Source organism: Glandiceps talaboti, chromosome 3, assembly GCF_964340395.1.
Source record: "Glandiceps talaboti chromosome 3, keGlaTala1.1, whole genome shotgun sequence".
Lineage (NCBI taxonomy): Eukaryota > Metazoa > Hemichordata > Enteropneusta > Spengelidae > Glandiceps > Glandiceps talaboti.
Genome location: NC_135551.1, coordinates 2,809,903 through 2,834,056, shown reverse-complemented (window position 1 = coordinate 2,834,056; position 24,154 = coordinate 2,809,903). Strand labels below are relative to the sequence as shown.

The window sequence follows — 24,154 nt, the reverse complement described above, 5'->3', positions numbered from 1 at the left end:
TGCTGCCAAATGGGTGCAATATTTATTTATTGTTGACAAATAAAACCAATTAAAGTATCTCAAATTGGGATGTTACCTACAATTTGGTAGTATGTGAAGTCTTAACCCATCATTTCAGCAGTGTTGTCAACATATTTATAGCTGAAACATATCATTCATAGTACTCAGTATTCAAAGTACATTTTACAAAATGTCTACAAATTGATTCTGAATCAGTTGAATTGGTTGAAAATGTCAACAACTGGCACCAAATATGAAAATGTCTTTGTGTATAAACAGACTATAACAACAACAAATATGTTATGAATCAAAGTTACCAGAAATCATCTTTGATTTCACTTCTATCGTTTACATTTTGTAGAAAGATACAAAATGCAGTAATGTATAAATATATAAAAGTTACAAGTATATAGTCCATTATATCAAATCATAGCTATCATTACGCATGCAACTTTTCTCTTTAATTTCTCTAATTACATTCTTTTTCAGATCATCTTCAATAACTTATCAAATACTTGACTTTGAATGACTGGACAATATAACTGACTTTTGCAGGACAGTAGTAAAGAATGTGTTCTTTTTAAAGTCATTGTGAATGCTAGCATGGATTTCTTCCTTTGTTTTTCACCACTAGAACTTAGTAGAAGGTTGTATATTGGTAATCATACAACATAGATAACTACTAGGACTTTAATTTTGGTTGTCATTGTCACACTTGTCCCAATGTTCTTCAGGTTTGAACCCCTGAATACATGTTGTTATTTTAGTTTCATGATAAGCCATGACTATGGTGACTATGGTGAAAAGAGGAAAGTCATTGGTTGAACAGAGAAATTTAGTTACGTCCACCAATTGAAATTCAGTGGCAAAAGTGTTTCTTTTTGACCACTGAGATTATTAATGCCATACCATCACATAAGCTGCTAAGTAACTAATCACCATAGAAACTGTTGCTAAGTAACCTAGTATAGAAAGTGTTCTAATCACCCTCATCAAATGATCCATCTGTTTCTGGTATAAGATTTCACAATGTTACATCATATCTTATTTCAACCTGTTTCTTATACAGATGGTACAGCTAAGGCAAGACCTTGGAAGAGTCAATGAAACTCTGAAAGAAACACTGGCATACATCGTTGCTGAGCAACCACAGAAAAGCTACTTTGAATATCTTCATCTATCTCCAATCAAGGTATAAAATCTGTGACCTTTGAATAATGTATTCTGACTTCACCTTTGACATTTGACCTTTGTAGGAATCCTGTGGGACTCATATCCCAGAGGATTTTGAAACCGAAGCCTATGATATTCCAACAGGAACCCTCATATAGGAATGTCACTTGATTCCAATAGCACTGTCCTATAGGAATCATGTGGCATTCCTGTTGGATAGGGTTCCTATGGGACAGTTCTATAGGATTGGGTTTCAAAATCTTATGGGATATGAGTTTCACAGGGATTCCTATAGGACAGTCCTTTGGAACAAAATAAGACCCACAGGACTGGTAACTCACATGTGACATTTTTTGTAAGGGGCACAGTGTACTTATGGTATATGATCAGATGTCAACTTTGATCATATTACTTAATATAGAAAATAATAACTACATGTACTTTAATTGACTTGATCACACTGTTAACATTAATGACAGAGCAGTTATTTTGATCCATGCATACAGTATTCAACAGTTTTGAGATAAAGATATTGAAGGTTATTGTTTTGCTCTTTTCTCACTGTGTAGCTTGGCATCAGTTTTTCACTGAGTGGTACACCACATGTATCAAGTACAGAACAAAGGACATTTAAATCTGATGTCTTTGGTTTCTTCATCAATTCCATTGGAGCCACTATTACAGATATCAGAGATGTTGAACTCAAGTAAGTTTCAGCCAATTTTCATGTCTGTAGTACATATGAAAATCTTGCAAATATTAACTCGGTGCTACATTCATTTGTTAGCCCCCAAAGGGGTGCTATTGCAGTGGGTTCTGTCCATCTAATGGGTCATTTCTCTGACATAGCTTAATATCCAATTTCATTCAAACCTGGCACATAGATGACATATCATAATTATATGGTACATGGTACAAGTCACTTGTTTTTACAATATATGCAAATTTGACAAAATAATTGTTATATTTGTATTTAAAATCAATATTTATCATATAACTCAAAAACTATTACTATGTTCAGACTACTGAGGTGACACAAAGTAGTTAAACTATTAAGCTGGATTTGGGACTCCATTCACACTGAATTTTTGTACCTGACACAGATCACATACCAAAGTTATCCAATATTAGCATAGCCTTCATTTGTTCCAATTATTTAGCAGCAACTCTAAACTTTTAACCCTGGAACCCTCCTTATCTATTTCAACTAAATACATTTATGTAATCAAATGGAATTTTGTGTCAGACACAAAAGATAGGTCTACTCTAAATCCCCATTAGTAACCAAATTTAACTCGACTCAAAAGTCAACCTTAACTGTTCATATTTGTGTTTTTTTATGTTAGGTAAGACTAGAGTCAACTCAGAGTCAACTAAACTGGTTAAGTGAGAACCCCCTATGTAATACTGGTACATAGAAACTCCATTCAAGTACCTCATTTGATAATATAAGGTGTAAGCTCTCTTTAATGGCACTGACCTTTAACCTTGCCCTTCAAAATCAAGTCATTTCTCACAAGTTCATATTAACAGGTATTAAATACAGACTGAAGAAATAATATACCTTCCCTCTTCCCACCATTATCTTTGGTGTTCATATCACTTTTAGTGACTGACAGCCATATCTGTGGTTAAAATCAATAGTTACTGCATACTTCATAAACCATAATACATAGAGGCTTCATTCAAGTGTCTCTACCAATGTTATTGGGGCCAAGCTTTCTTTTAAGGTAGCAGTAAAGGCTGTTTCTCCCCCCCCCCCCCATTTCTTTGTTGTATTTAAAAAAAAATCATAAAAAATGTCAAAATAAAGATTTTGCAACCAAACTTGCAGCAAACATCCTTCTTGATATGATTGTTTTAGGAGTGTTATTATTTTGTGTTTCTTTATTATTAATAAAATATGACACCAGTAAATATGAAAATTAACTAATCTTTATTATTTTCATTTCTATCTGGGAAATTACATGATGTTTTACTCTTTTATTGGCATTTATATATTCCTTATAAAATTGTCCAACTTCTGTCGGTGGTTGTTGTCAATATCCATCTTCATTTTTTTTAATGAATTTTTAAAACTAAATTTCAGTAAAAAAATGAATGCTACACCTTGTTTTCGAACTATATGTGCTACGTCGAAAAACCACCGACAGAATTTGTTTATAGTCATGTTTTATCAACCCAAAAAAGGGTCATTCCATTGCCATATGAGTAACAACGTAGATTGAAAGCTTTTAAAAAGGGGTACAAAGGGTGAAAACTGACATTTTTCGTGTATTTTTAGCATTTTTTACAGCACCTCTATGGCTTGGATCGGCTCGAGTATTTGTCATTCTTACACTGTAAGGCCCTCTAGTAAATGTTTCGATTATCAATATGGCACATCCTTGATTGTATGGTGTAGAAAACCATTCAAGCATGACATGTGTCAAACCTCTACCAGAATGTAGAACATAGTACACATAGATGACAATTAATGTGACATAGTACACATAGATGACAATTATGCCCCCTGTGGTACATCACCCTCCTGCCAGTCCATGCTACATGTGGTACATCACCTTTCTGCCAGGCCATGCCCCCTGTGGTACATCACCTTTCTACCAGGCCATGCCCCCTGTGGTACATCACCTTTCTGCCTGGCCATGCCCCCTGTGGTACATCACCTTTCTGCCAGGCCAGGCCCCACATGTACAATTAAACATATAAATTTCAATTGAAACATGATATTATAGGAACTTTTGATTTGCTTTCAGACTTGCCTTCTTTGAGAGAACTAATATGCTAATGTCAAGAGAACAGCTGTTATCAGAGGTCAGAGGTCATTACACATCACAGGCAATCAAGCAAGCTTATGTATTACTGCTTGGTCTAGATGTACTTGGTAATCCCTATGGTCTGATTAAAGACATCTCAGAGGGTATTGGAGATCTCTTCTATGAACCATACATGGTAAGTAGTAACTTGGTAACATTAAACCATACATGGTAAGTAGTAACTTGGTAACATTCTTAAACCATACATGGTAAGTAGTAACTTGGTAACATTAAACCATACATGGTAAGTAGTAACTTGGTAACATTAAACCATACATGGTAAGTAGTAACTTGGTAACATTGAACCATACATGGTTAGTAGTAACTTGGTAACATTGAACCATACATGGTAAGTAGTAACTTGGTAACATTGAACCATACATGGTTAGTAGTAACTTGGTAACATTCACACATTTTAGGAGATCCATGTTTTCCTTACTATGTAACTATGTAACCATTGTAGCATGATGTCCAAACTCATCTAAGGTCATAAAGTAGATTACAATAAGGTAGAGACAGTCTGAACTCAGCCTTGCTATATCTCTCAGTACATGTGTTAGGTTGTCATAGTAACAGGCTGTCATACTAACATGTGTCATAGTAACAGGCTGTCCAAGTAACAGGTGTCATAGTAACAGGCTGTCATGGTAACATGGCATATAGTAACAGGTGTCATAGTAACAGACTGTCATAGTAACATGTGTCATAGTAACAGACTGCCATAGTAACAGACTCATATTATCAACCATAACACCTAAGTAAAGCATTTTCTGTATGTACCACAATCGTTTATAGCAGCCATATCAAGTGTAAAAGTATACTGTTTCATTTGCTAATTGACCACATTAGAAAGGTCACGTGCTAGGCTTGTAAATAAACCAATTGAAACGGTATACTTTTACATTTGATATGAATGCTATAAATGAGTGTAGCAAATAGAGAAAGTGCTTTACTTCAGTGTTACTAGTTGTACTATGAAAGCTATAAACAAGTGTAGCATATATAGAGAAAGTGCTTTACTTCAGTATTACTGGTTGTAATGTGAATGCTATAAACGAGTGTAGCACGTAGAGAAAGTGCTTTAATTCTACTGGTTGTACTATGAATAATATAAACAAGTAGCATATAGAGAAAGTGCTTTACTTCATTGTTACTGGTTGTACTATGAATGATATATTAAAACAAGTGTAGCATATAGAGAAAGTGCTTTACTTCATTGTTACTGGTTGTACTATGAATGATATATTAAAACAAGTGTAGCATATAGAGAAAGTGCTTTACTTCAGTGTTACTGGTTGTACTATGAATGATATATTAAAACAAGTGTAGCATATAGAGAAAGTGCTTTACTTCAGTGTTACTGGTTGTAATTGTGTGTCACAATAACAGACTCTTAGTAACAGACTGTCATAATAACAGGTGTCATAGTAACAGGTTGTCATAGTAACAGGTGTTATGGTAACAGACTTTCATAGTAACAGACTCATAGTAACAGACCATAATAACAGGTGTCATGGTAACAGACTGTCATAGTAACGGACTGTCATAGTGACAGACCGTCATAGTAACAGACTGTCATAGTAACAGTCTGTCATAGTAACAGACCGTCATAATAACAGGTGTCATGGTAACAGATTGTCATAGTAACAGACTGTCATACTAACAGACCGTCATAATAACAGGTGTCATGGTAACAGACTGTTATGAAATGCTGATTTCCTATTTTATGAGCACATTGTATACAGATCTTCATAGCCCCTAAAGGGAGTACTGTTCAAATGGGTGCCATCTGCCTGTGTATCCATAAGTCCATCTGTAATACATCAGTTCTCTTACATGCAGTATTTATTAACACATAAAATGTACAGATGTGCTATAATGACATTTTTTGAAAACAACACAAAATGATGATATAATCATGCAATATTTATTTTGGACATCACAGGGTGCAGTACAAGGACCTGGAGAATTTGCTGAAGGTTTAGCCAGAGGTATTCAGAGCCTGCTGGGACATGCTGTTGGTAATGTCAAAGTTTATATAATTATCAATGTTCATTATCTAGAACCTAAGGTGAATGCTATACTGTCCTATCAGACACAGTCTTTCAAAATGACCCATGTCTGTCTACTCATTAACAACCCTATATTTTTAAAAACCCACAATTCACCTACTTCAACCAAACCTGGTACAAATGTCAGACACTATAGGTTATTATGTATGCACATCATTGTGTGGCTGAACAACAGCCATATAATCATAAAAATTAAGAAGATTGACCAGAACTCAGTAAGACTAAGTACAAAGATACAAGTTTCTACACTCATTATATGTGAGGCTCAGGAAACCTTTTTTTAGCACAACTGAACTTATAAGGTTCAGTAGTGCTATAGGCATGGTGCAGTGTCTGTCCATCTGTGTGTGTGTGTCTGTGTGTCTGTGTGTCTGTGTGTGTGTGTGTGTGTGTCTGTGTGTGTGTGTAGACAGCTAAATAAACATTCCAAAAATGTATGTAAATGTGCCTAGCAACAAGACCACACCCATAACAGCCAAATGATCGCACATATTGCAACGATAACAGGGATCAATAGACAACTGACTAAACATTCCTAAAATATATGCAAATATACCTAGCAACAAGAACATGCCCATAACAACAACCATCTGATGATGTATATCACAAAGATAACATCAGGTATCCATAGACAAATGAACGAACATTCAAAAAACAATATGCAAATATGTCTAGCAACATGACCACTCCCATAGCAACAGCCAAATGATTGCGTATATTGCAAAGATAACAACAGGGCTGGATAGGCAACTGGATAATCATTGAGCAAATGAACACCTATACCCAGTATGGATCAGCAGGTGGATAAACATTTTTTAAAAACTGTACAGTTGTGCAACAATGCCATTGGCACTATTTTTATTACTTTGACTTTTGACCTTGGCCTCAACTTCCAAGATCAAATCAGAATTTGCACACCTACTGAAAGTTTTGTACCAGATTTTGTGTCATTCCAATATATAGATTCCTTATATGGCAATGGCATATCGTACTGAATGTCCTAACTATACTGGGGATATTTATATGTCTCTACTTAGGTGGTACTGCAGGTGCCTTGGCCAGAATCACAGGAGCTGCAGGGAAAGCTTTGGCCACCCTTTCATTTGATGATGAATTCAAGAAGGTAATATTAAACAATAGGTGATTTGGGTTAAGAACACAATAGTCACCAATAAATATTTATTAACAATAGTAATTATTAGTATGTTAGGATACAGAGATATATAGTTCAATTCATAATAAAGAATAATAAATAATAATAATAAATGTTACTTTTATATAGTGCTTCCTCACTCAAAATACTTTACAATTATTACTCCTACCACAGACCTATAAAAGCACAACAGATCATTTACTATAACTCTATAAAGACACAATAGATCATTATACTACAACTCTCTGTAAAGACACAATAGATCATTATACTACAACTCTCTGTAAAGACAATAGATCATTATACTACAACTCTCTGTAAAGACAATAGATCATTATACTACAACTCTCTGTAAAGACAATAGATCATTATACTACAACTCTCTGTAAAGACATAATAGATCATTATACTACAACTCTCTGTAAAGACAATAGATCATTATACTACAACTCTCTGTAAAGACAATAGATCATTATACTACAACTCTCTGTAAAGACAATAGATCATTATACTACAACTCTCTGTAAAGACAATAGATCATTATACTACAACTCTCTGTAAAGACAATAGATCATTATACTACAACTCTCTGTAAAGACAATAGATCATTATACTACAACTCTGTAAAGACAATAGATCATAATACTACAACTCTCTGTAAAGACAATAGATCATTATACTACAACTCTCTGTAAAGACAATAGATCATTATACTACAACTCTCTGTAAAGACATAATAGATCATTATACTACAACTCTCTGTAAAGACACAATAGATCATTATACTACAACTCTCTAAAGACAATAGATCATTATACTACAACTCTCTGTAAAGACACAATAGATCATTATACTACAACTCTCTGTAAAGACAATAGATCATTATACTACAACTCTCTGTAAAGACAATAGATCATTATACTACAACTCTCTGTAAAGACACAATAGATCATTATACTACAACTCTCTGTAAAGACAATAGATCATTATACTACAACTCTCTGTAAAGACAATAGATCATTATACTACAACTCTCTGTAAAGACACAATAGATCATTATACTACAACTCTCTGTAAAGACAATAGATCATTATACTACAACTCTCTGTAAAGACAATAGATCATTCTACTACTAATGCTGTGTTTTGTTTTACTATCATTTTCAGAGAAGAAATAGAAGAATGCAGACACATCCTGCATCACTACCAGAAGGTTTGCTCTTAGCCAGTAAAGGCTTTGTGTTGGTAAGTATTGCATACCAGTAATTTTAGTAAATGCTTTGTGTTGGTATTACAGCTGATTCAAAAAAATAAAGAACAATAATGTTTACATAGATGGTGAAAGATTAGTAGTATTGGTTTCCAACTTTGGCTCAACATTTGCTCCAACAGTGACAGATATTGTTGCAGTTACACTAAACATAGAGATAATATCAGCAGTTAACACCAGGGTGCACACATTTAGTAGTTACCTTGTCTGGAAATACTAGTCCAGTGTATTTTTGAATGATTGGCTTCTACAACAGTAAGTAATTCTACTTTTATATAAACATGTGCAGTTTTTGATAATTATAATTTGCAGGTATTTACATGGACTCATTCAAACACAAAATTGACGAGTATATATCTCTAAAAAGAAGGCAATAATTTGTCAAGGAAAAGCAGAAAATTCCATGCACAAAGTTGTCTATTCATTCAGGCAAACTCACTGGCTGCTTATCAGTATCCAACTGTGATAAGATTGTAAAATTTGCAAGTTATTTACTTTACACTTCCACAAGTGAAATAAACTTGGAGACTAACTTTGAAATCAATACTACTAATCTATCAACATATATGTAAACATTATCATTGTTTATTTTGTCGAATTGGCTGTATTATTGTTTACCAGTAAATGTGTCAAGTCAACTCACCTCACAGAGCTGGAACAGCTTGGGGTTTGACCTGACCTGACCTGACCTGACCTGATTTGACCCAAAATGGGAAATGACATGTGATTATTTTGAGGAGTGCTCTTCATAGTTAGTAAGGAAGTAATAATTAGTGTCAAACTTGTCTAGTATATATTTTGGAAAGACAGACCAATTTATTTCTCGTGAATTGCAGATTTAACATGCGTAGGTCTTTCCCCAGAGTACCTCATATTCAGTGAAATGTGGTCAATTTACGTGGTCCGAGGCTTCCCAGTGATGTTATTTATCTTGATCTAATGTTTCCCAGGGATGCATAATCGAACACACCCCATGTGTAAGCTTCCTTTTAGGACCTTGACCTTTTACCTCGACTTTGACCTTCAGGATCTAATTACCTTCAAAATGAGAGTCTCAGTCTCACTTATGGTTTACATGGGGTCTTATATACCTGCATTTCCTGCATATCACAGACACATTGTAATATTTATTTTTTGCCTCCAATTTCTTGTAAATCATATCTCCCTTCAGTCGCATACATGTAGAGGTAAAGAATTTGAGGGGACTTCTACAATGACTTGTCTTGTGTGGTTTACTATGTCATAACATTGACTTTCACCTGTAATAGAGACTAAAATATTTATGACACCAGATGGTGGATATTTGATTATTATCACTAAACAAACATTAATTTCTACATTGGATATATTTGACATCAAATACTGCAATGCAGAGTAACTGATGATTTGAACTGTTATGTTATAGGGTGTAGTCATGGGAATATCAGGAGTGGTCATCAAACCCATTCAAGGAGCCCAGGAAGAAGGTATCAAAGGATTTCTGAAGGGAATTGGGAAAGGTATTCTTGGGTTGATACTGAGACCAACTGGTGGAATTATTGATATGGTCAGTATGACATTTGATGCAATCAGAAGGGCTGCAGATATGGGTGAAGATGTGGTATATAGACTACGAAGTCAACCCAGGTTTATTAATCCACACATTGTAAGTCATCAACCAATGTAACACTGACTTGTATGGTGATAGTCATAGTGACAGTATCTTTGACTCTGTCTGCTGTCAACCAATGTAACACTGACTTGTATAGTGATAGTCATAGTCATAGTGAAAGTATCTTTGACTCTACCTGCTGTCAACCAATGTAACACTGACTTGTATAGTGATAGTCATAGTGAAAGTATCTTTGACTCTACCTGCTGTCAACCAATGTAACACTGACTTGTATAGTGATAGTCATAGTGACAGTATCTTTGACTCTACCTGCTGTCAACCAATGTAACACTGACTTGTATAGTGATAGTCATAGTGAAAGTATCTTTGACTCTACCTGCTGTCAACCAATGTAACACTGACTTGTATAGTGATAGTCATAGTGAAAGTATCTTTGACTCTGTCTGCTGTCAACCAATGTAACACTGACTTGTATGGTGATAGTCATAGTGACAGTGTCTTTGACTCTGCCTGCTGTCAACCAATGTAACACTGACTTGTATAGTGATAGTCATAGTGACAGTGTCTTTGACTCTGCCTGCTGTCAACCAGTGTAACACTGACTTGTATAGTGATAGTCATAGTGACAGTGTCTTTGACTCTACCTGCTGTCAACCAATGTAACACTGACTTGTATAGTGATAGTCATAGTGACAGTGTCTTTGACTCTACCTGCTGTCAACCAATGTAACACTGACTTGTATAGTGATAGTCATAGTGACAGTGTCTTTGACTCTACCTGCTGTCAACCAATGTAACACTGACTTGTATGGTGATAGTCATAGTGACAGTGTCTTTGACTCTACCTGCTGTCAACCAATGTAACACTGACTTGTATGGTGATAGTCATAGTGACAGTGTCTTTGACTCTGCCTGCTGTCAACCAATGTAACACTGACTTGTATAGTGATAGTCATAGTGACAGTGTCTTTGACTCGACTGCTGTCAACCAATGTAACACTGACTTGTATAGTGATAGTCATAGTGACAGTGTCTCTGACTCTGTCTGCTGTCAACCAATGTAACACTGACTTGTATGGTGATAGTCATAGTGACAGTGTCTTTGACTCTGCCTGCTGTCAACCAATGTAACACTGACTTGTATAGTGATAGTCATAGTGACAGTGTCTCTGACTCTGTCTGCTGTCAACCAATGTAACACTGACTTGTATGGTGATAGTCATAGTGACAGTGTCTTTGACTCTGCCTGCTGTCAACCAATGTAACACAGACTTGTATAGTGATAGTCATAGTGACAGTGTCTCTGACTCTGTCTGCTGTCAACCAATGTAACACTGACTTGTATAGTGATAGTCATAGTGAAAGTATCTTTGACTCTACCTGCTGTCAACCAATGTAACACTGACTTGTATAGTGATAGTCATAGTGACAGTATCTTTGACTCTGTCTGCTGTCAACCAATGTAACACTGACTTGTATAGTGATAGTCATAGTGACAGTGTCTTTGACTCTGTCTGCTGTCAACCAATGTAACACTGACTTGTATGGTGATAGTCATAGTGACAGTGTCTTTGACTCTGTCTGCTGTCAACCAATGTAACACTGACTTGTATAGTGATAGTCATAGTGACAGTGTCTCTGACTCTGTCTGCTGTCAACCAATGTAACACTGACTTGTATGGTGATAGTCATAGTGACAGTGTCTTTGACTCTGCCTGCTGTCAACCAATGTAACACTGACTTGTATGGTGATAGTCATAGTGAAAGTGTCTTTGACTCTACCTGCTGTCAACCAATGTAACACAGACTTGTATGGTGATAGTCATAGTGACAGTGTCTTTGACTCGACTGCTGTCAACCAATGTAACACAGACTTGTATGGTGATAGTCATAGTGACAGTGTCTTTGACTCGACTGCTGTCAACCAATGTAACACTGACTTGTATGGTGATAGTCATAGTGACAGTGTCTTTGACTCTGTCTGCTGTCAACCACTTTTCTCACATTAATAGCAATGTTAATATGTTTTAGCTTCAGCAGAAGAATACATAGTTGATTGCCCACTGTCAGTGACTGGAATGATTTTTTGTAGCATTCTTCAGTTTCTAATATATACAGCCATCATTTTGAATCTGGGAAAGCTGTAGACCCTCAGATTTGGCATTGCTGGCATTCCTGTCAACCATAAACTAAACACTGACTGAATAGAATCAGATTGTTGTATCAAGTTTAGTGACAGCTAGGTCCTGCATGAACACCTGGTACCCACATTGTGTGACAAGTACCGTACATGATCCAAATGACTCCCACCTACATACTGTTAATCTACACTAACACTACAAATGACTCCCACCTACATACTGTTAATCTATGGCAATATTGCAAACACAGATGTAGGATTTCCCAAAATTACGGCACATGTTTATAATAAGTTTGTTGTGTCATCTCTATACTGTGCTGAGTCAAAATTAAAAAGATGAAAATATTTGTGTACTAGCTGTGTCACATTAATTGTCATCTATGTGTACTGTGTCACATTAATTGTCATCTATGTGTACTGTGTCACATTAATTGACATCTATGTGTACTGTGTCACATTAATTGTCATCTATGTGTACTATGTCACATTAATTGACATCTATGTGTACTGTGTCACATTAATTGTCATCTATGTGTACTATGTCACATTAATTGTCATCTATGTGTACTGTGTCACATTAATTGTCATCTATTTGTACTATGTCACATTAATTGTCATCTATGTGTACTATGTCACATTAATTGTCATCTATGTGTACTATGTCACATTAATTGTCATCTCTTTGACTTGTCTATTATACAGGGTGTCAAGCCATATTCTCCATATCTGGCCATTGGTAATATGTTACTTTATAACCTATCTAAAGGACAGTACAGAGAGTCTGATATCTACTTTGCTCACGCTTCGTTAAAATCAGACAAGAAAGATAACCCTGATTTAGTCATCTTTACAGATAGGTGAGTAACCAGGGATCAAGGTATTATTATTATTATTACAAACATAACCCTGATTTAGTCATCTTTACAGATAGGTGAGTAACCAGAGATCAAGGTATTATTATTATTACAAACATAACCAACAATAAATTACACCCTTTTCATTTGAAAGACAATCATGCGCTTGATCTCTTCAGATCTCTTGCTTTTGAAAATCTTAATATATATTACGTAATTTCAGTGTCAACATTACATGGACATTTAGAAATGGTTGATTTTGTTAGCACAACTGAACTGAAATTTAGTTGTGCTATAAGCATAATGATGTGTCTGTGTCTCTGTCTGTGTCTGTGTCTCTGTCTCTGTCTCTGTCTCTGTCTGTGTCTGTGTGAAAACCAACTGCTGGGCCAATTGCCTTGGTATTAATTTGGTAGGAATATTATGATGTTTATATATAACACCACAAGAGCAATGTGAGTTTGACTTCATAATTGTAATGCTGCAAGTAGAATTCTGCAGACTAATACATATACCAGCTGCAGATGAGTGTTTATAGTCCATGAAATCATGTAAAACTTACATTGATTTCATTGGATTATATATTTATCACATAATTAAGACAGTCCTTGTAATATTTTTACAATTTCTAATCATATTTTACAAATAATTTAATGTTTCAGCAATTACTATATCAAAAATGGCATCTGACAGCTGTGCAAATTAATGACTGTGGCTTTCATTTCATGACCTGTTGCAAGGTCAAGTGTTCAAGTGTATGACTAAAGGGTCAGAGTTTTTCAACCAAAATTATCGGATGTAGCCTTACAATGTAATATCAAATGTAGTTTTTTAAAAAGTTGCTGGATATGATGACATTTTTTCTGTCATTTACATTCTGGTATTTGGCATGTTTGGAGCTCAATCTTAAGCTATCGTCATCGATCATCAACATTTTGAAAAGACCGTTGTCACATAGAAGACTTAAAAGTATTTGAAAGAGGGGGAGTGTCTTCTTTGATGACTTGTGTCAATCAGTACTTCATGTGAGTTGTGATTCATAATACATGTAATATATATTTCATGAATTTCTTTTACAGACAAATTTTGCTGTTAGAGAAGTGTCGTCTTTGGGGAGGCTGGGACGTGGAGGAAAAAGACATGTATGAAAACATTGATGGTTTGCCAGCAATATCAGGACACAAACTGATCTTTACTGTCAAGGTTAGTTGTCTGTAAAATGTGTGACATATGTGACAAGACTATTTCAGAAGTTAGGCTTTTCATTTTTGTCGCAACTGAACTGCTATAGGCATGATAAAGTGTTTATCTGTCTATTTGTCTCTGTCTGTCTGTCTGTCTGTCTGTCTGTGTGTGTGTGTGTGTGTGTGTGTGTGTGTGTGTGTGTGTGTGTGTGTCAACAACGTAAAGTAAAAAATCCAGACTAATTTCAGTGGTATTTGGTTGAGACATTACTTTGGGTTTCTTGTTGGAAAATTCTTCTCAGCAAATTGATAACATCATAGGTGTGTAATTTGTGTCAAAAATGTCATTTTTGATCAAACTCAAGAACAACTGGTCAGATTGGTCTGAAATTTGGTAGGAATGTACCTAGGGATGCATAGATGAAGAATTCTTCATGGCATGGTGATCTCATCAGTAGTATGCAAATTAGGTCTAAAAAGGTGTCTTTTTGGTCAAAAATCTGTAATTCCAAAAGTAGGGAGCAGATTGGGCAGAAATTCAATAGGGATCCATCTGGGGATGTGTAGATGAAGAAGACTTCATGACTTGATGGACTCATATTACTTTTGGTCAAAAACTTATATCTTGAAAACTACCTGGTGATGGGGCTGAAATTTGATTGGTGTTTGTGGAGGCGTTATTCTGCAAATATTGTTCCAAACATTTTGGTGCAACTGGCCCTAGCAACCATGTATATTGCAAAGATGAATTAATAAAGTGAATAAAGATTCCAAAAATGTTTGCAAATAAACCTAGCAATAAGACCACACCCATAGCAACAGTCAAATGATGGTGTGTATTGCAAAGATGACAACAGAAATGGTAGGCAAGTGAATAAACACCCAACAACTAAGAAACTGCACACACACTAAAATGACAGTGTATATTGTATGAGTAACAACAAGGACAGATTGGCATGTGGATTAACATTTTTAGCTCCCGTATGGGAGGTAATGTCGTGGCGATGTCTGTCTGTCTGTGCAGAAATTTTGTTCTGCTGATATCTCAAAAAGTACTGAAGCAAATGTTTTGCAATTTACTATGTGGCATTGTCAGGCTCAAACTTAGTGCTGATTAGTTTTTGGTGGGCGTGGCTTGCATAATTAATGATAATTTCTATAATTAATGACACATAGTGAAGCCCTTTGAAATAGGAGGCACCCAGTCAGGCCTAATTAGTCTTTGTATCTCACTTGTATTTGATCTTGAGGCTGACTTTGGACTTGAAGGAAATGACACCATGTGTGTGTAGATCCAGCGAGCAAGTCAACTACTTATTTTATTACATACTCATACAGGTTTTTTGTACTCCCAAATATTGATATTTCCTTTCCAAAGGTATGGGAAGGCATACTAAAGATTCAAATTCGTTATTTTATATGTATTGGCTTGTTTCACTGAAATGTTTTTCAATGTTGCTACCCACAGTAAAGCCCTTTAGTAGGCACCCAGCCTGGTCATAATCAGTCTTTGTAACATCACTTGTTGTATTTGATCTTGAGGCAGACTTTGGACTTGAAGGAAATGACACTATTATGTAATAGTGTAGATCCAGCCAACTCCATGATACACTTCGCCTACACGATGTGAATATACAGTTCACTACAAATACCCCAGGAAAATACTAAAATGATATCTCTGAAAGGGAGCGTTTTTAGTTTACTTCTCGGTTATTAAAATTATGATCTACCAAGCAGATGAATATTTTTGGTCATTTCAAAGCCAAGCTCCCACTCATATTAACATTAATATATATTTTTTTGTTTCAATATTTCCAGAATAAAGCTAATGTTGGTGAAGTCAAGGAGATAGTGACAGATGATAATAGCGTGCTACAGGTAGGAAAGAGAAATTAGTCAGCATTCAATTCCTTGGATTACTCTCTGTAGGAGATCACACACATTTCATTTTATATAAGTTTACTGAACAGATATAATGTATGATTTCAATTTGGCAGCCATATTTGTCATAAAAAAGTTATATTTTGTCCACCAATTCTGAACCTGTTTCAGTGTATACACTCATATTGTCCATTTTGAGCTTTCCAATGAAATCTTCACTGTTGACTTTGACCCCCTATTTTTAAGGCCAATTTCAACCAAATATGACACAAGCGTCAGATACATTTGTCCACATATGCAGATTACTTTGTGTCATGACCTTCTTGATAATGGCCAAATGGCTGCCATAGTTGTCATAAAAAAAATCAGAATAGTAATGAGTAAGTTGAAATGTTGGGGGTGCTGTTTTCAACAAATACTTGTTCATATAATTTATGATACATGTTTCATTTACTTGTATTCTCACATTGATATAAATCTTACATTTCATTTTCTATTTTTCTCTTTTAAACAGTGGTTGAAAAATAAGTTGGAGCAAGCTATCATACTACACAGAGAGGAGACACTCACACTGGGTACAGAATGAAGTAACATTCACAGACACATATTAACCAACATAATGTATTTAACAAATGTATTTGAAAAGATCAACCTGAAGATGTGTTGATTATGTATTCTGCCATAGTTTGAGACATTAATTGATATATTGACCTGTAGAATGAGACATTAATTGATATATTGACCTGTTTGACCTGTAGGATGAGACATTTAATTGATATATTGACCTGTAGAATGAGACATTAATTGATTTATTGACCTGTTTGACCTGTAGGATGAGACATTTAATTGATATATTGACCTGTAGAAAGAGACATTAATTGATATATTGACCTGTAGAATGAGACATTAATTGATATATTGACCTGTAAAATGAGACATTAATTGATATATTGACCTGTACATTGAGACATTAATTGATATATTGACCTGTAGAATGAAACGTTAATTTATATATTGATCTGTGGAACATTAATTGATATATTGACCGGTAGAATGAGACATTAATTGATATATTGACCTGTAGAATGAAACGTTAATTGATGTATTGACCTGTAGAATGAGACAATTGATATATTGACCTGTAGAATGAGACATTAATTGATATATTGATCTGTGGAATGAGACATTTAATAATTGATATATTGACCTGTAGAATGAAATGTTAATGGATATATTGACCTGTACATTGAGACATTAATTGATGTATTGACCTGTGGAATGATACATGTCCATTAGTTGATGCCCATATTAATTGTAGGATTTAGTGGCTCTATTAATTATGGCATTTAGTTGGCCCCAATAATGATGATGGCATTTAGTGGTTCTATTAATTATGGCATTTAGTTGGCCCCAATAATGATGGCATTTAGAAGCTCTATTAATTATGGCAGTTAGTTGGCCCCAATAATGATGGCATTTAGTGGCTCTATTAATTATGGCATTTAGTTGGCCCCAATAATGATGGCATTTAGTAGCTCTATTAATTATGGCAGTTAGTTGGCCCCAATAATGATGGCATTTAGAGGCCTATTAATTATGGCAGTTAGAGGCTTATTAATTGAGTTGATGGCCCTGGTAATTATTGCATTTAGTGGTTCTAATAATTATGTCATTTAGTGGCCCTGGTAATTATTGCATTTAGTGGTTCTAATAATTATGTCATTTAGTGGCCCTGGTAATTATTGCATTTAGTGGTTCTAATAATTATGTCATTTAGTGACCCTGGTCACATTGGAATTTTGTTGCGTGCAAGAGACAACAAATAATATATGTTTTTCTGACAATGATATTAGGAAGTTAATATTTTATGTGAGGCTAATTTCCTGTATTCATTCTTTAAAAGAATTTTATGGCCACATTTCATCTTTTATTTCATAGAGATGTTTTAAGATTGATAAAACAACACAAATTATTATGAAACTTAAGTTTTTATTTTAGATTTAAGTTGTGTTAGAATTTTAGCAGGGTCTTGTGTTTTGTTTGACTGACTTGATCACATCATTAGTGTTGACTGTACCCAAATTATAAACAAGTAATTCCACCTTATTATGTGTACTAGCACTGTACTTGTACAAATAAACATATAACACAGTCACTATTCTAGTTAATGATATCTTATTCCATACATTGACATAAATTGCATGTATTAATGTTATTCCACACACTGACATAAAGTTGCATGTCTACTGTCACATACTTATAACTAAGTATATATCAAAAACTGTCAGACAGTTACCTTGTAATTTTGATAGGGACATTATCTAGGGCAGCCTTACTTAATTCAAATATTTCTCATGACCCAACCCACCCTAGATTTCTTATATCTGATGAATTTTTTTTTTAAAATTATGCCCTCTATGGCAGGATTAGAAAAAAATCACAATGACACTAATTGTCAGATGGCAACCACACGAGCACATATCTGAAAATTAATGTTTATTACATAAATTTAGGAAATGTAACAAAACAAATGGTTCAACATTTCCGTCTGACTTTAATTATCATTTCTGAATCATCCACAATGTTAAATGTGTATTGAAAATATGACCAGCATGTGTTCATACACTTTTTAAAACTTTTTTTTTTCATTGTTAACCAACTGTCAGGATAAACATAAAAAATGAGTACATGTATGCCTAGCAACAAGACCATGCCAATAGCAACATTGAAATGATGGTGTATGCTGCAACAATTGACTTACAGTCACTTAACTACATTGTAAGATACTTTCCCTAGCAACAAGATACTGTCCCTAGCAACAATAAAATGATGGACCAGGTGTATATAGCAAAGATAACAGCAGGACAGGATCAGCATGTGGAAAATCTTTTTTTTTCAAAAAAGCACATAAAGTGTACACTTGTGCTACAACGCCATTTGTGTGATTTTTAAAATGTTTTAGTTATTAATTCAGTTAGTTTTAGTTATTAATTCAGTGTCAGTGTTTTTGCTAAGGTTTGGGAACCCCGGTAACAGAAAGGGGGAAAGAGGTAAAACTGGTAGTGCTTCCCATGCAATGTATCATAGTTTAGGTGGGGAACCCCGGTAAAATGATGTGGGAACCCCAGTAGATTTTACCTACTTACCGCCCTTAAATAAAACACTGAGTGTTGTGACAGCAAGTGATTATAAACAGAGTTTTTACAATCAATTTAATTTCAAATGTGAACTCTGTGACTGAGTTACTGATTGCTATGTGTAATAGAATGACCAAGGTATTAACCAGCCCATTCTTATTATGTGTAAGTAGAATGAATGACTTGAGTTGTGTGGGACCAACTGACTTATACCGTATATGACAGAAGGTGGTCAAATTATGGAATTATAGTGGACTGTATTATCTAAGAAGGAAGTCAAATATCATACATCTGATGTATTAGTTTTGTTCCATGTGTAAAGGGTTTAATACTTGGATTATGTTAAGATAGCTTGTTTTATTATCCCAAAGGGTAATAGTGTTTATACTAAAAACAAACATGTACTGTGATATCAGACACTTACATTGCCATAGTTACTAATTGCACTTTCAAATGTACTAAGTCAATGGACAGCTACATTGACCCCTTAGCTGTGTGCTAGTACACTATTATCAAAGTTCACTTAAGGACAGCTACATGGACCCCTTAGCTGTGTGCTAGTACACTATAAGTATCAAAGTTCGCTTTAGGACAGCTACATGGGCCCCTTAGCTGTGTGCTAGTACAGTATAAGCACCAACGTTCACTTAAGGACAGCCACATGGGCCCTTTAGCTGTGTGCTTACAGAAACAGGTATCAGAGTTTATATATTACACATGAATCCCTTAGCTGTGTTTGTTTGTAGGCTTTAGGCACCATCGCTGTCTAACTCACTTACTTATTGGTCAAAAAGTATGTAGATTATACTGTATTAGAAACACATCACATATTGTAGGAGTCAAAATGCCATTACTTTGACATTTTGTGTTTATAGTCACCAGGTCCTACTTTACTCACATTGTACAAGGTAGACTGTACATAATCTCTTGGTTTTAAGATAACAGATATAATTGTTTTAATTTAACAGATTTGTCATTGAACAATTATAAAATCTAAAGAGGTTTAATTTCTTTACAATTGAATTGTAACTGTAATCTGTATATGTCATTATCTGTGAAGTGACTTTGTAATATGTTACATGTACTGAGTGTATGGACTATTCAAGTGACTTTGTAACATGTTACATGTACTGAGTGTATGGACTATTCAAGTGACTTTGTAATATGTTACATGTACTGAGTGTATGGACTATTCAAGTGATTGACAGTTGTACTGTAAGTTAGTGTACAATAAACAAATTGTGAAGTCTATTGATCAAGATAAGAAATGTAGAGACAGATATATCTTACTATTTTAGATTTAGAACTAAACATGAGCTAAATACAGAGATTGATATCATTAACTACTATCTTGTCTTTATATATTAGATAATCTACTAGAAATATTAAACTTTAATGCCATTTAATAATGGGTCTGATATTAGTCAAACATAGAGACTATATACAGAGAATATGAATGATGGCAATCATTAGATATCAGAGAATATGATTGATGGCAATCATTAGATATTATCAGAATGATTGCAATCATTAGATATTATCAGAGAATATGATTGATGGCAATCATTAGATATTATCAGAGAATATGAATGATGGCAATCATTAGATATTATCAGAGAATATGAATGATTGCAATCATTAGATATTATCAGAGAATATGATTGATGGCAATCATTAGATATTATCAGAGAATATGAATGATGGCAATCATTAGATATTATCAGAGAATATGAATGATGGCAATCATTAGATATTATCAGAATATGAATGATGGCAATCATTAGATATTATCAGAGAATATGAATGATGGCAATCATTAGATATTATCAAGTGCTTTATGTATACAAATTCTATTGCTTATGTAAAACAAGATTTGTTTGTTATTCTGGTGGAAAGTAATAGGATGTTGTTATGGAAACCAGTGTCATGTTGTTATGTGTCACATTTTGTATATTTTATTTGTCACTCTAAATTACTTTTATTTATTTAGTTGCTATCTTTTTTCAGAAATGTTGTGCAATATTTATTCAGAAGTCTATAAACAAGAGAAACGTCTTTCCTCTTTAGTTAGGTTTATTGATATGTAAAATGACTTAATTCACTGCATGAAATGTAATTGGTTAATTGTATTTCATTTCTTCACAGTATGTACTTCAATTGGCCAATTGTGGTTCACTTATTTGCAAGGTGAAATTTGATTGGCTATTTGTATTCAAGACAGTCTTATGCTCTAAGTATACTGTAGACAATCAACAGCAACATTTGCCATCTTTGCAGTCTTTAAAAGAATTGTGATTATTTTCTGTGGAGTTATAAACTCTTCTCAATTCTCAGTACCTGTAATAACATTTTATCTCATGCTAGAGGGTCCAAATCAAACAAGAAGGTCGACTCATTCTCACGTGCATCTATACTAATGCATGTGAAGTGCATGGAGCAGAAGTTATGGTAGCGTCTAAGAAATTGATTAGTCAATATTTTTATGATGCGCCTAAGTAGTATTCCATTTCAGGTACCAAGAATTGTTACATCTTTTTTCCTTTATTAGTCCCCAACAAGCAAAGCCTGGAGGTGGTTACAGAAATGACCAATATCCATCTATATGCCCGTCCATCTGTTAACCACCCATACCTCAGATACCGACAATTCAATTTCAACCAAACCTTGTGCAAATATCAAATACTATAGGGTACATAAATGCAAGTTGACCTTTATGGCAAAATGGTGGCCTGAGTATTCTTACCTGTAAAGTCTGATACATTCAGATGCCATTCAACTGTCTACCCCAAATTGTCAATAGTGAGATATCTAATGAGACCATCATCTTCAAGGTCATGTAGTGAATTGCCCAATAACTCTGGAAGTTCCATACCTAGAGACACAGTTCAAGTGTGTAAACCCACATTGTGAGAAGAAAGCTTTCTATCCAGACCATGACTTTTGATCTTGACCTTCATCCTCAAGGTCAAATTGAAATTTGCACAAAAACTTCAGAAGTTTGTTCATAGGGGCATCATTTACTTGTCTACACTAATATTAGCTTTCTGATGAGAAACCCATGACCCATGACCTTCATGTTAAAGGTGAAATAGCAGTTTACTCTGTACTTTCGAAGGTTTGCATGTATATACATGATTCAAGTGTATGTAACCATACATTTAGAAACAGACCTTTGACCTTGATTTTCACTCTTTAGGCTCAAATAGTAATTTGGTAAATAAATGTAACCATTTTTTTTGGTCTGGACAACTACATGTAGTCAGACTGGCCCTGTATTGAGTCATATTTCTATGTCTGGTACTTTTGTCCAAGATACTGTATGCTATATTATGATGTATTACACTGTCATGTGATATGTCTAACTGGTTATACACCAACCGTTGTATTACACTGTTATGTGATATGTCTAACTGGTTATACACCAACCGCTGTATTACACTGTTATGTGATATGTCTAACTGGTTATACACCAACCGTTGTATTAAGAGTGCCACCATATTTTAGTCATAGCTTCCTGTAGTGTTGTTGTCTCAGTGTACACTGTGTGTAATACACAGTGGCGATGTTCATTTACACCTGTAGTGTGCATTTGAGGCAATTAAACATCACTTTATGTTATGAGTAGACACTGCTATCAATGATATTATGAACTTACGTGAGAGTTATAGAACCAAATTTCAGACATCAATTAACAACACATTAATGTAGGGGGGCTATGTGTTCCACAGAAGACTTAATGGTAATTGATTTTAGGGTCATACTACAGCCTGATACAGACCAATACCACCTCTATTATCTTTTCTTTATGATACTTTTTTATAACTAGTTCAATATTTACCATTCCAATCATCTGCATTCCAATACAGAATACTCCAGAGCAGTGTCAAACTTGTGATATTTTAACCGGTTATATACCAACCATCGTAGGAGCATCACCATATTTTAGTCCTAGCTTCCTGCTGTTTGTTATATGTTTGTTTTGTTGTCAGTTTACATGGTGTGTACAACATAGAAAGTATAATAAACTAGAAGCAACTAGTTCCAACAAAATTCCTGTGTTGGCTTGACTTTATTTCAAGACTTTTAAGCCCCTTCCTGAAGGGATTGCTACTATTATTGTCCATGCATTACTTATTGGAGGGGGATGGGTGAAAAAGTTTTGTACTTTTTTAGCCCCCCCCCCCCCCCCCAAAAGACAATGTTCAGAGGGTAAATTGCTTCAGTTCGGCACTCACAGTTCCTATCAGTACGCATTTAGTATCCAGTGCTACGGAGCGAGGGGACGACTTTGTTTTAGATGAAACGTAGCAAAAAGGCACGAATGACTGTAGACAGTCTAACCACAACCAATTGTTTAGAATGACCATTCATTCTGAAACCGATGCGAACGTTTACTAAATTTGTTTTAAAACTGTGTCGTCGCCCCCCCCCCCCCCCCCCACACTTTTAAAACCCTTCAATTTCCAGTGTTTCACGCTAAAATGACTCTTAAATCATATTACACGTGTCTTACACTATCCAATACTGATAGAATTCGGCAGCAACTCAGACAAGGAGTTGGTTATAACCCGCTACACAAACTTTAAATATAGCTCCGGTAGAGGGCTATTCCTGTACATGTCAAACACCGAGTCAACATTTTGACAGCTAATAGGTATAACATAACATAACATCGTGGGCGTCCTAAATGTACAAATAAATTAACTTATCCATGTCTAGAGCGGAACCTCGTTTCAGGCGCATATTGACTAACTGACACCAGCCATCCATCCACCCATACAGTGATGGTTGTTTTGTACATAGACAAGAATTGTTTTTAGGCAGTGAGTTATCGTCGGCGTTATTTTCGCAATCAAATGTATT

General features: G+C 34.9%; 1 protein-coding gene across 1 annotated transcript in view; it reads left to right on the top strand.

The window, feature by feature from the left end:
* LOC144432913 (intermembrane lipid transfer protein VPS13A-like) overlaps positions 1-23,332 on the top strand; it is a 164,026-nt gene extending 140,694 nt beyond the window's left edge. Inside the window, exons 69-79 of the mRNA XM_078121213.1 lie at positions 1,070-1,192; positions 1,743-1,879; positions 3,930-4,125; positions 5,935-6,010; positions 7,099-7,184; positions 8,381-8,458; positions 9,889-10,128; positions 12,938-13,092; positions 14,169-14,299; positions 16,099-16,151; positions 16,669-23,332. Coding sequence (XP_077977339.1) covers positions 1,070-1,192; positions 1,743-1,879; positions 3,930-4,125; positions 5,935-6,010; positions 7,099-7,184; positions 8,381-8,458; positions 9,889-10,128; positions 12,938-13,092; positions 14,169-14,299; positions 16,099-16,151; positions 16,669-16,740 — 1,347 coding nt within the window. The 3' untranslated portion in view covers positions 16,741-23,332. The remainder of the gene's footprint in view (positions 1-1,069; positions 1,193-1,742; positions 1,880-3,929; positions 4,126-5,934; positions 6,011-7,098; positions 7,185-8,380; positions 8,459-9,888; positions 10,129-12,937; positions 13,093-14,168; positions 14,300-16,098; positions 16,152-16,668) is intronic.
* The last annotated feature ends 822 nt before the right edge of the window (positions 23,333-24,154 follow it).